The sequence below is a fragment of the Macadamia integrifolia genome, chromosome 10 (assembly GCF_013358625.1).
Source record: "Macadamia integrifolia cultivar HAES 741 chromosome 10, SCU_Mint_v3, whole genome shotgun sequence".
NCBI lineage: Eukaryota > Viridiplantae > Streptophyta > Magnoliopsida > Proteales > Proteaceae > Macadamia > Macadamia integrifolia.
In genome coordinates, this window is record NC_056566.1 from 3,807,421 (window position 1) to 3,827,047 (window position 19,627).

A 19,627-nucleotide genomic window follows, 5' to 3' on the forward strand; every position below is an offset into this window, starting at 1 on the left:
CACTATCACTCGTTGGTCCTGCAGAAGCATTGCTTGCCACACATACATATATATAAATATATATATATATATATATACTAGTAAAAATACACGTGCAAATGCACGTGGTGGTAGTCTCCTAATTAAATATTTTCTTAAGACAAGATTATTGGGTCAATCCATTTGAAGTAAATTCTGAAAAGCTTGGTGAGCTGATTTTTCAAAGTTTGTATTTTCTAAAAACAAAATTAAACCTAATTATTCTGAATACAAGAGAGAAAATCCACAGACTAAATAGTGCAATTCCCATAATAGAAAGGAGATGAGAACATGAAACATAAAAAACATATGTCTCGTCTTCCTCTACGGAGGTCTTGAGAATGATATCAATTTCACAAATAATTCTCTCATAGCATATAACAATAATACTAATAAACCATAATATTACAAACCATGGAGACTGATTAAGAAAAAACTAATCTCTGATCAAGTCAAAGTGGTGTACGTGAAAACATGTTAGCTTTCCACATCCTCTGGAGATTTTTCCATAATATAGTGTAATAACTTCTCCACCTGAGCTCTATCTTGTAGATTAAATGAATTATACTACCTTATGGATGTGAAGTATTTGAAATTGAGAAATGTGGTGTCAGTGATCCAAGAGAAAAAGAAGCTAAGGTTGAGAACTTTTGTGCTACTGTAATAGAAAAAGAAATAGGAATTTGAAATATTTTGAACTATTGTTGTAAGAGACAGAAAATTGAGAAATCGTGGGATATTGTAGTTAATTTTTTGTCCTCTTTATGGTATATATAAGGAAGGATTCTATTGTATAAAAACTTTGTAAAATCGATAAAAGTTGATTGAAAGATACCGTTTTTATGCAATAAATCTATCCATAATTATGTGACTATAATTTTGTGACTATTTTTTTTATCTCTTTAATATGTAATAATTTCAATTAATGATTACTCCACCCTTTTCTCTTCCACGTTCAAAGAGGAGTGAGAGAAAGATAATTATAGAGAGAGAAATACCCCTTCCTCCATGTTTTGATTTTGTAAGGGATGGGATGAGAGATTTTAGAAGCCTTTTTTTTTTTTTTTTTTTGGTATATCTCTCAACATATTTACCTTTTTAATATCTCCATAATTATTTATTCCCTCCTTATTCTCCATAATTCTCTAGAGAATCTCCCCCCATTGTGCTCAATGTTTTTTCCAAAAAGGATGAGTGAGAGAGAGAGAGATTTAAGGAGGAATAATAGTGCATTTATTTGGTTTATAATTATAATAGCGTAATAAATCTCTCCATAATTCTCCATACTATAATTTTGTGGTTATTTTTTTATCCCTTTAATATGTAATAATTATAATTAATGATTACTCCACCCCTCTCTCCTCCACATTTAGAGAGATGAGTGAGAGAAAGAGAATTATAGAGAGAATATGCCCCTTCCTCCACGTTTAGATTTTGTAAGGAATTGAAGGAAAGATTTTAGGAGCCATTTTTTTTTTTTTTATATATCTCTCTCCATACTTACCATGTTCAGATAGATGAGTGAGAGAAAGATAATAATAGAGAGAAAATACCCCTTCCTCTACGTTGAGATTTTGTAAGAGATGGAAGGAGAGATTTTAGGAGCTCTTTTCTTTTGGTATATCTCTCAACATATTTACCTTTTTAATATCTCCATAATTATTTATTCCCTCCTTATTCTCCATAATTCTCTGGAGAATCTCCCCTTATTGTGCTCAATGTTTTTTCCAAAAATGATGAGTGAGAGAGAGAGAGAGATTTAAGGAGGAATAATAGAGCATTTGTTTGGTTTATAATTATAATAGAGCAATAAATCTGTCAATAATTCTCCATACTATAATTTTGTGGTTATTTTTTTTATCCCTTTAATATGTAATAATTATAATTAATGATTACTCTATCCCTCTCTCCTTCGCGTTTAGAGAGATGAGTGAGAGAAAAAGAATTATAGAGAGAATATACCCCTTCCTCCACGTTTAGATCTTGTAAGGAATGGAATGAGAGATTTTATGAGCCTTTTTTTTTTTTTTTATATCTCTCTCCATACTTCTTTTTAATGTCTCCATAATTGTTTATTGTCTCTATGGAGAATCTCCCCCGATTGTGTTCCACGTTTTTTCCAAAGACGATGAATGAGAGAGAGAGATTTAAGGAGGAATAATAGTGCATTTGTTTGGTTTATAATTATATGACTTTTTAATAGTTAATAATTATAATTATATGTCTTTTTAATACTCCACTCTCCCCCTTTCTCCTCCACATTGAGAGAGAGAGAGAGAGGGAGAGGAATATTATGTCTTTTTTTTAATATTTTTTAATATTTAATTAATTAATAATTATAATTAATTATTACTCTCTCCTTTTTCCTACACGTTTAGAGAGAGAGAGAGAGAGAGAGAGAGAGAGAGAGAGAAATAGAGAATTATGGAGAGTTTATTATTATTAACTTCTTTTTTTGTTGGTATATTTCTCTTCATAATTGTTCATTCCATCCCCATTCACCATAATTCTCTCTCCACTTTCTTCCTTTCTCCTCCACGTTTAAAGAGGGAGAGAGTGAGAATTATAGAGTTTATTATTATTTGATTTATCTTCCATTTTTCGGGGTGAGAGGATGAGTGGGTTTAGAGTTTGTAATTATATGTCTTTTTAATACTCCACTCTCCCCCTTTCTCCTCCACGTTTAGAGAGATAAAGAGAGAAATAATTATAAAGAGTTTATTATGATATTTGTTTCATATTCAATTTTGAGGGGATTTTGGTCATTTGGGGATTTTTTCGGGTGTTTTTTGGTCATTTGGGAATTTTTTTTGATAAATATAGATGGTTTTTTGGTCATTTTGAAAAAGTATACCAAAGACAGGGAGTACGTACTTTTATATAGTAGTGTGATATTAGATAATTGAATAGTTCTTCTATATATGGAATGAAGAGATGCATTTTTATCAATACAAATAACATCCCTATTATAGTTTCAATAGGAGAATAGCCTACCAATCATGGACTCCTCTTGAATATGATAGCCACCCTAATGCCTAGTGATATTGTGAGTTGGCAATAGAGATTCTCTTACAAATATGATGAAATTAATTAGAGTGATGGGGTCATCCTTATCACAGATTCCCACTCTGGCATTTTGGGAAACCCTTTCCTATTTTTTTTATTCTCAATTTCCCATTCTACTACCAAAAATCGAGGAGGATTCCCCATGATGCCAGTGTAAGAGGAATATCCCCCACCAAACCAATGGCAGCAAACGAGGCATTATTGTCTATAGGAGGCCCACAATCAAGAAGAGAGAGAAAATAAATTTAGAAAAAGCCCAGCAAAAGGGTGTACGTTAAGTGGACAACATGGGAATCTTTTCTCAACCACTTTACATCAATCTCTAAGCTGCCAGCGTGGGTTACACCAGCAGCTTCTCTTTCTATCTCTCTCTTCCGACCTCTCTCCCCCCTACTGACAAACTCTGATTGGCCAAGGAACACAACCAGTTTTCCCTTTTCAAATATTCGTGACAAACCCACGGTCTAGAAGTACAAGCCCATCCGAGCCCAAATAGGCAAAATTGCTCAAGCCCATAGCCAGTATAGGCCCATTGTATTGATGTGAGTGGCCAAGGAGGCAAGCATCATGGACCGGACTCAGCTCACTTTTTGTGAGTTTGAAAGCCTTTAAAAACATGTAGAATAGGACTTTTAATCCTTTTATAACACTATAATTTAACACATCCTTAATACAATTTATCACGTAAAACCTAAGGACAAAACGAACTTTATCATTTCCTTCCAAAATATTAATCCATATTAATTAGCTACACAGGCCATAAGATATAAAATTTTTGTTTTGTTGTAAAATTTTTTATGATGTTTTACATGAGTTTTTAAGTCAAACGACGTAGAAAGATATTCGTGGAAAAAGATGATTTCTTGTGACTTTTGTTTGGGAGTATGTGATTTATGAATCCAACTTCGTTTTTTTGGTTATCTTATCGTGTGCAGCCTGATGAGCATTGGCTAACCATGAGAGTATTTATTATTTGGTACCTTTCACAATACTCTAATAGGAAAATTACCGAGATGAAAAGTATCCTTGGTAATGAATGTGATTTCACCCCATCTCAAACTCTTTATATTTTTTTATGAACAATTTTTTATTTTTCAATATTGTTTTTTTATATTTATGTTAAAGAAATAGTATTTTAAAGGAAAGTTTTCATTTTCCATCTTTTACATGGAAACAAATATGGAGTAGAAATAACATATTTTATTAATATCTCAGTAAGTTAAAACTCTATCAACTGCGGTTCCAAAAATCAAATATGTGAATTTCATCTCTGCCTCATTAACATAATAATAATGTGGAGCTTAAATGCATCTAGGGTGTATCATGAGGAGTTTTTGAAAGATACTAAAATCTTTTAAGGATTTGTGAACCCTAGGATGGAATGGTGAATTTCATCACCTAATGAAAAAAAAACTTTATTAAATAATATATTTGTCATGTATCAGAAGCTGGGGCTCATCTATGTAGTTTCACTGGTGCTCATGAAGCCATAGCATATAGGATTATAGGGTGTCAATGGGCTGGCTTTTTAAAACCCTAGCTCAACCCTAAAGTCCCTTAACTCAGTCCTAACCCAATCCAGGCCTTAGTTGGGCTGGGATATATTAACTCAGGCTCAATTCTGTCAGGTTTAGGCTAACTCAATCTTCTCTTATTGAGCCGATCTGGGTTGGGTTGACCCTGATTGACCCTGGTGTGTTGTACTGATGAATTAAAACATATAGTGTGTAATGTAATTAGGCCTTTGTGGATTTAAAAAAACAATGTGAGTGTGACGTATAAAAATATATACAGGTGCTAGAAGCACCAACTATAAGTCGGTGGAATTGGTGGGTTATTTTTAAAAATTTCTAATACAAATACTATATAGGGTCGGTTTGTGACAGACCAGGCTCAACCCAATGGCTCAGCCTAGGCCCTGTTTCGACTCAGGTTGGGCTAGGGTGGATTGGGTCTGGCCAGGCCATTTTGACACCCCTATTAGCATCAATGGTCAATCCGAGCAAGACCTCGCTTGACTATTACAAGGTTTTGGGTGTGAACGTGCTGAAGTGTTCCACACACTGCCCGTGTGTGTAACTTTCTCTCATGCACTATATTTTGCTTCTATTATAGTACTTATTTTTCTTCTTAATACAATTTTAAGGTCCGAGTTTTTTCTTAAGCCACAGGGAAGAGGAATCCCTTCACCGTGGGGTTTTAGATGCATGTGGGAAGAAGGTTTGAGAAGGTGGAATTCGGTTGTGATTTGTGATTGGTCAAGGCTGATATTGATCTGATCCCAATCTGCGTCAATCTTAATTGGACAAAAATACCCCTAGGTTCAATGAATTTATTTATTTTTTATTGTTTTACCATTTGTCCATATCGATGGATCGATACAATATAGACTAAGAATTAGGATTGATCATGGCTATTGATCCGATCCGATTGATTTAGACTGATCCCATCTGATTCTTCAAATCGTGCATAAGAGAGTATCCGGAGGATATTTAGGGGTTCTAGTTCTTGTTTGGTATTTTTTAGGGATTATTCTTAATCACCTTTTAGAGGAGGAATTTAGTTTTTCAAATATCAAATAATACCCAAAAAACAGGTAGAATGAGATCATTAATGCAGCTAGTATCCTTTATCATATAGTTTCATAATAATAGATCCCATCAATTCATCATTTAAGGAATGGGTCTAGCAATTGACTAGTCCTTAGGGTTAAGGTTGGATAATTCATTAAACACATCAATTCAGTGAAAGATGTGTTACGGAAGACATTTTTATTATGTACTCACCGCCAAGGTTCAATTATATAGATCCTGACGCACGATTGACCTCTACTGATTCTGATCCAAATCGTTCAAAACCTTTAGAAGTGAAATTGGAGAAAAGAAATCCATCATTTAAGAAATGGGTGTATCAATTGACCAATCCTTAGGGATAGTGTTGGGTAATTCACGTGTGCATTAATTTAATGAAAGTTGTGTCACAAAAGACTTAACACTTTTTGTGGTAATCTTGCCAAGGTTCAATCATATGTGGACTTCATCTTGCGATGAACCTCTATTAATTCTCACCTAAATCGATCGAAACCCTAAGAAAAGGAATTGGAAAAAATGAGCAAAGATTTATCAAATTATGTGATTTTATAGATTTTTCCCTTATACTTGGCGATCTTTCTATGAGACAAATTTTATTGATATTTATTCTTTCTTACTAACTTAAAGAAGAAAACAATGGCAAACAATGTTGATCAAACATGAATAATGGACTATTCAAAAAAGAGTTGCATGAATAGACTCGAATTGAAATTGGGCTTGACCAATTCTGACTCTTTTTTTTTTGCTAACATAATAGTTATCCAGGCCTTTGGATGGACTAGTCCCGTGGGCCCATTTTGATTCCACAACCACATGGACTGGGTCATATCGGAGTTGAATAGAAATCATTCAACTTACACTAAAAGTAGTAACAAGCACTAAACACCTTAACACCCTGTGTGAGCGGCCAAAAGGAGATAAGAGGAGTCGAACTCAAAACCACACACTTCTTGAGGTGAAGGTCCCTTGCCAACTTGGCTAGCCCATTGGGGTTTACCTGTTAGGAGTTCTACGGTCTAGAACTCGAATACGTAACCCTTGCAATAAGAGAACATGAATAAAAAAATAATGGGACCACACACATACCTGTTGAGCGTAGAATAGTCCCTTGAATAATGACAAAGAGTCCCACGCGAATGACGGTGAAGAACTATACGGTGGAGTCTTTTCCACTAAGATCTTTTGTAGGCTTTCACCCCTCTCCCTTGTAGTGGTTAATGCCTCTTGTAACTATAGATAAAGTCCTATTGGACAATTAGATAGGATCACTATAGCAAAAACGCACTTAAAACTCCGTTTTAAACACACTTCCGTTTTTTACCATTTAAAACATGTTTTTCTTTATGCTTCCTAAAGATACTTGAAAAAACTTCAAACAACAAGCATTCTGGTTCTAAACACTTTTAAATGCGTTCCCGATTTTTGGCTTTTTTTAGACTTAACTTATTGAACATGATGTCTACTTATTTGACCATATATCTCTTTCCCGAACTCTAATCAACCTAATTCTTTTGCAGACTTGAAGCTAACTTAATGGCCTATATTTCTCATGGTATCACTTTCAACTCAATATCAATGCATGGACACCAAAATTGAGATACAAACTAATGCATTTGCTGAAAAATGTTTTTAAATTGATGACTCCCAACTCAAATTGAACATACATTACTCCAAGAGTGTGTCGACTATGTTGACAACAATGAACAACATCATAGCCAAACCACATTGCTCAATAAAAATTGGACATGTGTGGTGTATGAATTTAAAATTTGTTTTCGATGATATTCAAATATATGTCATAAAACTTATAATGGGACATGAAATATACATGCATTAGTGTTGGATATTGTAGTTGTTTTGAACGTTAGATGTAGGTATTCATGTAATAATTTCTTAATTTATACGAGTATACTACCCTTTTTTTGTCCCGTTTGTTTGGAATTTACATGTTTAAAGTTCGTACCATCCTTTTTCTGTTTCTTCCATTTTTATTTTTTTCTTACTGTTTATTTGACTGTATCGTTCGTAAAATTTTACTGTTTAAAACCCATATCGTCCGTTTCTGTTTTTTTTTTTCTTTTTCGTTCCCATTTTTGCTAACTAGAGATAAGATAAACCAAAATAATAATAATAATAAATAAAATAAATAAATTCCTTGATGTCTTTGTAATTTGTCATTTCCTTTCATATACATATACAATAGTCTGCCTTCAATTAGGTGAAGAATTGTTGCCGTTTCAAGATATGAATCATATCTAGTTCATGGTTTTTTTTAGTAATCTAGTTTTTGGTAAGAGACTTCTTTTAAAAGAGGAATTTGGTCTTTCAAATACTACCCAACAAAGTTGTAAATGATATCAATGCAGCTTTGATAGGAAAATAAAAGAATTTATTGAAACCTTATCTCACCAGGAAGATAAAGCGAAAGGGTTGATGTTCCAAAACACAAAATCACAGTGAGTAGACCAAAATTGACTAAATGACCAGCAACTGAGTTTGCTTCGGATGTACATGGACAAAGTACTCTTTATTACATGGTTTCACAACCATAAGTCTCATCAATCCATCATTTAAGAAATGGGGTCTCAACAATTTGACCAATCCTCTTCAGGGTTAGGTTACCATAAATCCCATCAATTTAAGAAATGGGGTCTCAGCAATTGACCAATCCTTAGGGTTAGGATTATTAATTCGCTTATTCATCAAGGTGTTTAAGGAAAGATTCTCTTGTCATGCTCCATTTGGTTGCAAGGAAAATTCAAGAGGAAGGAGGTGATTTTTCAAACTTAAAAGGAAATGCTCACTATCTCCAAATCATCTCATGTCATTAATTAACACCAAATAATTTTGTATTTAATCATTAATTTTATTATTATTATTTTTTTTTTTAGTCATTTTACTTTTGCCTTCTAATCCCTAGAATTTGAAAACAAAATTACATCTGAAAATTATCAATTTTAAGTGGGAGAAGACACCTCTATAAGTATATTTTGGTCTTGACACCTTCTTTTAAGGGTTGGTTTAATTGTCCATTGTTTTATTTCAAAAGCATTTAATGCAGTTTTTTTAATAAAAGTGAATATGTAATTTCACATAGGAATTGCATTAAATGATTTTCTAATTTTTAATTTTTTTTTTACTCTCATATTTAATACTATATTAAATAACGTTTAGAAAAAAAATTAGGGACACAAATGTAAGATTACGAATTTCTTTTTAGCAAGGTTACAATCTATTCACACCTTATGTGTTTTTCTTTTATTATTATTTTATTATTTATATTTAGAAAGACACTTTATGCTTTATGGGTGGCAATAAGAAAATCACTCACTAAATATGATGAGAAATTTAGGACTAAGTTTTCCTTCACTCATTTACTCTTATGTGATTATTAACTCCAACCCCCTATTGTATAGGGATTGAAAGACTTAAAACTATCCCTCCACATTCCAATCCAATAGTACAATGTTATTGATGTGGGGATTCCTTCTTCACCCTCGGTGAGACAAGTTGGTCAAAAATTTTAAGTTGTTTTAAATAACCATGCTATAAGGTGGTCAATTAAGAACCAGAGTCAAAACTTGCAATTTGAAACCAAACTGAATTGAATACGAAAAATCAATTTGTTTTTTTTTTTTATTGAAGTTTATTTATTTTTAAGAAAAAATATCATTACCAAAAGGAGAAAAAGAATAAAAGGAGGGAGAAGGGGAGGAGAGAAGGGCAGAGTCCAAGGAATAAAGAAAGAACATGCACTAGGCCATCACATTGGAAACCCAAAATATGGAAGAGGGGGGGGAATAACAAAAGGGAGGGGACTAAGGTGCCATTTGATAACACTCTGGGAGAATGTTTCTGGTGTTCTTCTATTCTGCGGGAATGCAAATAGAACAGAAATATGTTTGGCACGTCCGGTTCATTTTTTTATTCTCCCGAAATGAACCAATGAAAAAGAATGAGTAAAGAATACATTGCAAGAGTACCAAAAAGTTGCTTTTCTATTCTTTTAGAAACTTAAAAGAACAAAACTATTCAAAACCCTCACAATCCCTTTTCTCCATCTCACGATCAAAAACCCCCAAATCCTAAGGAAAACCTGCAATAGGTTTTCACTCTCTCGGTCGCGGCTTCCTGCAGCTGTCGCCGCTTCCCTACAACGGTCGCCGCTTCCCTGCAACGGTTTCTCCTCTCGGTCGCCGCTGCCCTCTCTCTCCTTCGCCGCTTCCCTGTCTCTCTCTCTCGGTCGCAGGTCGGTCGCCGATCGCCGCTTCCTTGCCTCTCACGATCATTGCTTCCCTGCAACTCACGATCAAAGTCGCCGCTTCCCTGCAGCAGGTATTGTATCGCTCTCTCAGTCTCAAGTATCGACACACCCAACAAATTTGAAGTCGATGGATTTTGATTTTGATATCAACTTAAACACGAAGCCGATGGATTTTGATTTAGCCACTCAGGATCAAAAACCCCCAAATACTTAATGCAAGAGTCAGTTCTTTCTTTATTCTTTCATCGCATGTTTATCATTAATAGGTATAATTTGAGATCAGGCAAGGTTTCTAGTGCAAACCTTGTGAGCAGAATGAGTGATTAGCATGACATTATATTGTTGTTGATCAGTTGCAAAAGCTACAGCAATGGCCTGCAGAAAACAATTCATTTGATAATAAACTCTAACGAATTGATTTTTTTTTGGGGGGTGGGGTGGTGGGTCTGGAGTAAAGAAGAAGAAACACTGCCACGGATAGGAATTATGAAAAATTTATCACAAAATCTTGTTAGAAACTGGATAACTAACAGCAAGATTTAGTTTCTTCAGCCCAGAGACATTCGCATATACAGCACACATAAACTACAGGTGTTAAAAATTCAAGGGAAGGCAGCTAAGCACTAGCTATTATACTTCATGACCAACAAGACCACTTCTGGATAATACATGATTAAAACAATGAGATCAATACTAGTAAAGAATATCATCCAAATTGTAGGAAGCAGAAAATGTTAAGTTTATGTCAGGTTTTTTCAGGTCAAGACAACAGAACATTTGAAGATGCCCCCCCCGGGTGGTGGGGGAAGGCAGAATTGGGACGGTCTGTCTGCCAGGTCCTTTAGTATTCAGAAGAAACAAATCAGGTAGGTAGGCTTGAAATTGAGCTCTAGTCCTATATTTTGAATGGTTCAATAGTAAGCTAATCCAACAACTAAAAGTGGCGGGTGGTGAACAGGAATTAAGGGCACTTAACACTTTTACATCATGGAATTTAACTAAGAAAATCCTACTAAATTTCAGTGGAGAAGAGGATGAGATATCCATCTCATAAAACCATCAGAATCCAACACCATACAGATTCTTGAGTGACAGTTGCAGATTCCCTTCTCCTCTGCCCTCGTCTGCCATGAATGACACGTCTAGCATTCACTACAATACTTCATCTTTCACAACGGAAAGTTTTCAGGCAGAAGAGATAGAATTGAATAGATTTACTTATGCTAGGCAATTTACTGAGTATTGCCATGTACAGCAAACAGATACTTCGGTTCTATACTCTTAAACCTTTCACAGTTTTACAATCTTGCCAAGCCAGATTTAGAATTTCACCTGGAAATACCAATGAACAACTTGAGAATAAAGTGTTAAATACTCCTTTTCTTTGAATTTCACCTGGAAACTCCTTTTCTTTGATGTGCATAGACTATTTCTTTTTTTAGGCTATAATGAGATGTGTTTCTAATTTTAGAGTAATGGCATCCACTTCGAGAGCTAATAACGAGGTAGCAAAATGGACTCAAAGCGAACAAGATTATCTCTTGAAATTAATAGTTGAACAAGTGAAAGTTGGTAATAAGAGTTCTAGCACTTTCAATAAAGGTGGGTGGAACAATATCAAGAAGGGGCTTGAGGAAAAAGCTAATCGGTCATTTACGATGGTTCAATTAAGGAATAAGATGAATAAAATGCGATTCGATTACAGCGCTTTCAAGAGACTACTGGATACTACAGGTTTTGGTTGGAATTCCGTGACGAGGACCTGTACAGTTGAAGATGAGAGTGTTTGGGATGTACACATCAAGGTATACTGTACTTTTATATGATTTTTTTAATATTCGGTGTAATTTTATCTAATAGCTAGTTTGTAAAATTTTCAGGCAAATCGTGATTGGTCAAAGTTTAGGAGGAATGGGCTACCACATTGGCCTGAACTATGAGTCTATTCCTTAGGGTGTTTTTAATAGACGGTGGTGAAGGCAACCAAACTTGGAGCAAACATCGAAGTAGATAACTTTTCAAATCTTATCATTTGTTTTAGGTTAAAAACTATTCTTTTTTACTAAACCAATTGAATAAATTATAACTCATATAAAGCGACCCTAAATTGGACTTAAAACAATATTAAGCCCTAAAAAATTAAACCACAAGTTCTAGGATTTCAGTTTTCACTTCGTCTCTTATACCTCTATCTTTAATTTCCGACCCTCAAAGTTCTAGGATTTCAGTTTTCACTTTGTCTCTTCTACCTCCATCTTTAACTTCTGATCATCTTCAATTCTTTTCTGCATTTCTGCTCATTTCTCTTTTGTGCCTACTTCTTTTAAAGTTGTATGCAACATTCCCAAGACTCATACAGTCATACGATTCAAACAAGTGGATCAAGCAAAATCGAATAATTTAAACCAAATTATCAAGCTAGAGTGGATACGAACTGAATGAAAACAAGTAAACGTGAACTGGTTTGGTTTGATTCAGATTCAATTTAAGGTTATGAAAAGGTATATTGTTTCGATTGAATTTTGATTTATACATAATATCTTTAACCAAACTGATTGACACCATATCAAATAACAATTATAAAAAAGGAAAATGCTGGGTATGCTGTCGATATACCCAGATCTTTCTTGCCTCACCCATCCTAATCCTTCCATTAAGTTTGATTTTCTTACCTCCATTTAAATTTTGTTTGCAACCAAGGAGATACCTATTGATCGTTCCTCCTATGCCCCCCTTCCCCCAAAATAAAAAAAAAAAATGAGGGGGGAGGGGGAGAAAGAACACAACCCATTTGCATTCCCCCACACCTATATACAAAAAGGTACAAAAAAAAAGGGCCATGTTATCCCCACCCCACCATGCTCCCATTGACGCAAATATGCCTATGCCACCAGTGTTGCTTTCTTTCTCCTAAATAAAATAAAATAAATTTTTTGACATTTGAATCCACTTTCCTTTCTTTTTTTTATTAAATCAAAAGGCACCAAACCTCTTCACAAGCGGGCCCCGCCTTGATGCATTGACGAAGAGACCCAAGTTTTAACACCTCAATCTTTGCAAACTATGATTGCTTTACGTGCTCCTTTAGTAAAAAGTGTGGTCCTTCCTCCTTCCTACTCAATCCTCCAATAAATAAATAAGGTTTTTTCCGACAATTTGAATAGTCAATTCTTTGCATCCATCAATCATCATCTATTTTCTAAATGCAATTTTGATTCCATTTGTCTATTTCTCATTCGCATGCATACTACTACTTCCCACAAAATGAATTCGAGAAATCGACATCTCAGCTGAATCCATGAATTCCGTTAGCAATTCTTAGGTTGGTGGTAGCCATCACCGCCACAGTCACCTTGCATTAAACAACCTCTCTTTATTACTAAATCATCTATCCCTCCGTCATTCCAATTTCCAACCGACATGAGTATTAGTATCAGTATCAATATCTGACTAGGGGTAAAGTTATAAAATAAATAAATAAATAAATGAAAAGTAAGAGAAAAACTAATGTATCCAATCTAATTCAAAGGTCCACTCGTGTCAGTTTTGAATTTATGATTTCAATCTCAACTGTAGTAGACATCAACCGAACCACCTAACACAAAATTGTATAATCCCGATTTAAGTTACATAGGTCAGTTAAATCTACTAAGCTAATAGTGGAATTAGAGTACCATTGATTAATCATTCCAACGATGGATTCGTATAAAGCTTGAGAAAGACCTTCTTTGTCACATACCTATAGCTATAACAGTGTGATAGAAGTCCTAACCTAACCTATAGAAAGATAAATGCTAAGTGAATAACCGCATTGACCTACTTTAGTAGGCTTGCTTATCCTAATGACATGACTGAAGCAAGCGTATCGCCTACTTAGGGTCTTCCTTCGCAAAATCAGTTAGTCAATCAATGAATAAGGTAGACACAAACCATTTACCTAGCTAGTGTCCTATCGATATTGATTAAGATCAATCCTAATCCAATACCTATATTTAGAATCATGAATTCTGAATTTGACTAGAACTCATAGAAATTAGAATAGAGAAAAAGAAGCAAATGTTTCACAAAATGTGTAATTTTTTAACACTTTTTTATTCAATAAATTCTTGAATCTTGCTACAAGAGAAATTTTTTTTATAGACTACATCAAGGGATTTGAAAAAAGTTAGATCAGATACACTGAATCATATTAGTATCAACCGATAACAATGCCGGTGTCATTAATGATATCGGGTTAAAAGTAAAATCATCAAAACACTCATTTTTTAAATGAAAAATAGGGTAAAACCGACTGATCCAATCTAATATAGACCAATGCGGATCGGAATAGGCTGACTATCTATCTGATTCCTGATTGGAAGAGACTAGGATAGGATTGGCTCGATTGGATTCACCCGACCCGATTCCACTTACTTGAACCATTTGCAGATTTTTTTTTATCCATCTGATCAACAAATTGTGGTTCTGATGTTGATAATTGTGGTTCTGATGTTGATGGTGTGGTCGAGATCGGGTAATCTCCACAGGATTAAATTAACATACTTATTTAACCACATTAACACTACGTCCATTCCCCTTGGCTCTTCTCTTCTTATCGTATTGGAAGTTGGGAGTTGGGACTCGGGAGAAAAGATTAATTAACATTAAATCATCTGAGTTAGATCCAAAAGCTTCATTTGCTTAGCTAGCTAATCAACACGGGGCCCACAACTCTCTCGTTACTGGTGCCCATTTTGTCGCAGTAAAATCCGATGTGTCCCACTCATATTTCGACACGTCTTTTTTAACTAGCCAATCCTCATTGATACTTCCTCGGATGCTTTTCCTATCTATACGGAAAAATTATAAATGCAAAGAGACGTTGCGATCTAAAGTTACGAAAATACCCCCAATGAGAGTATGACTTAGCCCAGAAATCTATGAAAACTGAGAAATATTTTAGTAATTTGACGTATTTGACTTAAATAGTTAAAATAAAAGCACCGTATAGAAAAAGCTCTACGAAGACCGTACATATACGCGTAGTTTTCTCGACCAAAATCCCTGAAACTCGAGGCCTGTCTTTATCTCTCTCCACAGTTCACATTTCGTCACGGATCGCAAGCTTCCATTGCTCTCCGTCAAGCTTTTGTCAGATTCAGCAAATGGCGGCTGAACATCGCCGGCGAAGATGAAGGTATCCGGTAGAACTCAACTTCCGGCTGTGATCTCTACAAAGACTCTATTTCCAAAGTCGCCAGATTCGGATATTCAAGATACGAGAAGCGATCGAAGGTTTCAAGCTCAAAGGAGGAAGATCAGGAATCCTGGTTTCTCTGGTGGTGGAGTTCGGTTGAAGAAAGATGTAGCTTCGGTGGGGAAGAAGAGCGGACCTGCAACTCCACTCTTGCGGTGGAAATTCGATGATGCAGATTTATCTTTTCCTAATGATAAGGCGCCGGTTCCGGAGCGGGAGTTGGAGCGGAAAGCTCGCCGAAAAATGAGGAATGCCGAAGAGATTCCGGTTTCGGCTAGGAAGCTTGCTTCTGCTCTCTGGAAGTTGCAGCTGCCGGAGGTCACCGGTGGTTCTGGTGATGGACGTGGTCAGCATATGAAGTTGTCTGCTCGACTTGGGCTTGAGGTATTTCTCTTTCGAAGCTTTTGTAGGATCTATGCGATCTTAGGGTTCAAGAAGAAATTTTGATTCAATCTCCATCTTTAATTGACGAGCGGGAGTTCTCACTGGAAATTGCCGGGGTTTTATTCTATTTGGGGGTTTTAGATGACAAACGAAGGAATCTGTAATTCCTGAGGGTGTTGTTTTCATTTCCATTGACCTCAATTTTTTTCTCTTTCGCTATCAGAAGAAAAGTCTGCAATTTTGATTCTGTTTCTTCTAGGACTTGTGTAGTAAGGTTTGCATGGACGAAGTCACCGTCATTATAGTAGCTTCTTTAACAAAGGTTATAAAGAAAAAGAAAATTGTTGATGATTACGGACCACTGTTTTCAGAACTTTCTTCTGTCTAATTATGAGCATTCTCCCCCTCATTTTAACGACTTACGTCTTACTTAGCAGAGTAGCAGAAAATGATCTTATAGCCTCCATTCGAAATCTCAACTAATAGCGAGAGAGCAATTCCTCATTACTTTCAGATCTTGTTGATCCTTTTGTTTTTAATCCTCTAGATCAAGTACTTTTTGCAATCTTAATTGCGTTGTTATTGGGTTTTTTGGTCGAACAGAATAGATTCGATGATATTCACAAGAAAAAGAGAAGACCATAGTAACTTTTTCAATATTTTGTGACCCCCTCCCATCTAGATTTCTGGTTATGCCTTGTATACTCATTCCATACTGTGGAAAGATTAGAGGAAGTACCTTTCTACAGATTTGGAATTTAATGGTTAAAAGTTCACTACATGTTTGGAATATGCAATTCAAATCTATAATTCCATATGCATCTGGTGCTCATTGTTATGCTTTTCTCTGCAGCCTCATGTTAGCCATATGGGGGTCCCATTTCTTTCTGATCTCAACAGCAGAGAGTATGGTGCAGAAGCAAACGATTTGTCACAGAGTCCGCTTTCTATCTCTGGCTCGAAGAATGGAGCTCTGTATAAGGTACTTCACTTTATCTCCTGTGATTTTTTCATCTAGTTATTATTCATTTATGACCAATTGGGTTGCTGAAAGATGGAAGAACCAGAGGAAGCACCCTTCCTTTGTTTTGTAGGTTTAATATTTTTTTCTACATGCTGGGGCTACTAATGCTGAATATCCCCTATTCCATGCTTTTATCCTATCAGCTGATCCAATTTTCAGATCAACAATGATCCATGGAATTTTTTTTCTTGTGAATCCATAAAATGGAAAAATTGGATAAATCTGACATTGTTTGGACCTGTCAGAGAAATTATTGGCCATTCACTTGCTATCCCCGCCCCAAGAGAACCAAAAAAAGGAAAAAGAATGAGAATCTGTAATCCAGGAAATGTCTGTCGGTTCTATGATTGCTATCATTCTGATAATCATACCGTCGTACATGATTTTGACCTCTTTCCTTCCCCATAACCAGCAATTTGTGCCAATTATATCTGGAATGAATGGCTTTTCTGCTCTCCTCCCTACCCCAAAACCAACAAAAATTGAATCCTGATGGACCTTATTTTCACGCCTCTTATGTAGGTTGAACCTTCTTTCCCATTTTCCAATTCAGCAATGGAGGGGGCAACAAAATGGGGCCCCGGATATTCAGAAACACCAGATGAGGTTTACCGGTTTTATGATCGCATGAAACTTCTAGAAGACCAACGAGTCAATACTGTCTCAGCTGTTTCAGCTTTGCAAGTTGAACTTGAGCAGGCTCGAAATCGTATTCATGAGCTTGAAACTGAGCACCGTTCTTCAAAGAAGAAACTTGAGCACTTCTTGAGAAAACTTGCTGAGGAAAGGGCAGCATGGAGAAACAGAGAGCATGATAAGATTCGTGCAATAATTGATGATGTCAAGGATGACTTGAACAGAGAGAGGAAAAATCGTCAGAGGCTGGAAATTGTCAACTCAAAATTGGTCAATGAACTAGCTGAAGCCAAGTTATCTGCAAAGCGGTTTATGCAAGAGTATGAGAAGGAGAAAAAATCCAGAGAGCTAATGGAAGAAGTATGCGATGAGCTTGCAAAGGAAATTGGGGAAGACAAGACTGAAGTTGAATCACTGAAGAGGGAGTCCATGAAAATCCGTGAAGAAGTGGACGAAGAGAGGAGGATGTTACAAATGGCTGAAGTCTGGCGTGAAGAAAGGGTTCAAATGAAGTTGGTGGATGCCAAGTTGACACTTGAAGAAAAGTATTCCCAGTTGAGCAAACTTATAGCGGACCTGGAAGCTTTTTTAAGATCAAGAAGTGCAACCCTAGATGTGACGGAGTTGAGAGAGGTGGAGTTCCTACGAGAGGCAGCAAGCTCAGTGAAGATTCACGATATCAAAGAGTTCTCTTACGAACCACCAACTTCAGAGGACATTTTCTCTGTCTTGGAGGATCTCCAAGCTGTTGAAGCTAATGAAAGGGAGATTGAACCTTGTGCTGCTTACAGCCCTGCTAGCCATGCCTCCAAAGTCCACACTGTGAGCCCCGATGCCAATGGGTTTATCAAAAACCACATGCAAAGATATTCAAACGGGTCCATTGATCAGAATGAGGATATAGAAGATGGGAGTGGCTGGGAAACTGTGAGTCATGCTGAGGATCAAGGCTCAAGTTATTCAGCTGAGGGTAGTGATCCATCTGTTAACAGGATCTGCCAGGACAGTAACGTCTCAGAGAGTGGAACAGAATGGGAAGACAATGCAGGTCATGATACCCTGAATACAGAAACCAGTAAGGTCTGTCCTGTATCAGCCAGACATTCGAAGAAGAAGGTGTCATCCATAACCAGACTTTGGAAATCATGTCCAAGTAATGGTGAAAACTACAAGATAGTAACTGTTGAAGGGGGGATGAAGGGAAGGATTTCAAATGGCAGAATTTCAAATGGGGGGATCGTTTCTCCAGACCAAGGGTCAGGTGGAGGTGGTCTCAGCCCCCGGAGTTTGGTGATGCAGTGGCCATCACCTGACTCTGGGAATCCACACATTGCTAGAGGAATGAAAGGGTGCATAGAATGGCCACGAGGCATACAGAAGAATAGTTTAAAGGCAAAGCTTTTGGAGGCAAGGATGGAAAGCCAGAAAATCCAATTGCGCCAGGTTCTCAAGCAGAAGATTTAGATGTCATGAGTTTCAGAAATTATGTGAAACTGAAGTTCATGCAACCTACTCAAATTGGCTAATGATGAAACTAGATCAGTTATGGACAGGGTGCTGTCCGGTGCGGAGGTTGAACCACTGGACGTTTGCCACGGAGTCTAGGAACCAGACACATGATAATGAGCCGGCTGGTTTAGCTGGTTCTCCATTTTGTATTCTTGGGCTAATGAATTTCATGGAAGCAGATTTCTTTCCTAATCACTTTCCCATCCTATTTTCAAAAATTGTAGTTGCTGGAACAGCTTCATTATGTTCCCTAGCAGTGAAACAGCCATTGGTCTGTTGGTCTATTGTATCATGTAGTTCAGGACTCGGGAGCAAGCAGTGTAATCTGTACTTTATAATTTATGCATGTTGGTAATGCAACCAAGGAATACAATTTGGTGGTACAGACTAAAATTACATCATTCTCTTCTTTATGTTTTGATATGAAAAACTTTTCTGTACAGTTTCTTGTATCTTTTGTATGATGCAAATATTTTGAGCTTTAAACACAACTGGATGAAGTCATTGGCTAAGCTTTTTCTGATTCCTTAATCTACACAGAAGAGCTAGATGCAGTAAAGTGATTTTTTTTTTTTTTTTTGGGAAGGGGAAGGGTCTCTGAGCTGACTGCGGAGGAGGGTATATTAGTACTCTCTCTCTCTCTCTCTCTCTCTCTCTCTCTCCAAAGCCAGAGGGTGCCAGCTCATATCTAGTGGCTGGGTGCATGTTGGAGCGGATTGTTTTTGCCGGTCTCTCCCCCTATGAAATGATCTATCTGCTCCCTATGTTTGAAACTATTTCAATCACTCCTTATTAGTGCCCAACCTATGATGGGACCAAGCTCTTATGGCATACTGGTTTGGTTTATGGCAATAGGCAGTTTGGCACAAAATTAAGCGCAGGACATACCAAAGGTTCAA

General features: G+C 36.3%; 1 protein-coding gene across 1 annotated transcript; it reads left to right on the plus strand.

Annotated features, from left to right (window-relative positions):
* The first annotated feature begins 14,996 nt into the window (after window positions 1-14,996).
* LOC122091796 lies at window positions 14,997-19,129 on the plus strand. The gene is made up of 3 exons (XM_042661940.1): window positions 14,997-15,559; window positions 16,413-16,541; window positions 17,106-19,129. The coding sequence occupies exons 1-3, from the start codon at window positions 15,110-15,112 to the stop codon at window positions 18,681-18,683; spliced, it is 2,157 nt and encodes a 718-aa protein (XP_042517874.1). The 5' UTR covers window positions 14,997-15,109; the 3' UTR covers window positions 18,684-19,129.
* Window positions 19,130-19,627: the final 498 nt, after the last annotated feature.

Coding starts and splice junctions, on each gene's coding strand:
- LOC122091796 (XM_042661940.1), top strand. CDS start 15,110: ATGAAGGTATCCGGTAGAACTCAACTTCCGGCTGTGATCTCTACAAAG. Junction 15,560..16,412: donor CTGCTCGACTTGGGCTTGAG/GTATTTCTCTTT, acceptor TTTTCTCTGCAG/CCTCATGTTAGCCATATGGG. Junction 16,542..17,105: donor AGAATGGAGCTCTGTATAAG/GTACTTCACTTT, acceptor CCTCTTATGTAG/GTTGAACCTTCTTTCCCATT.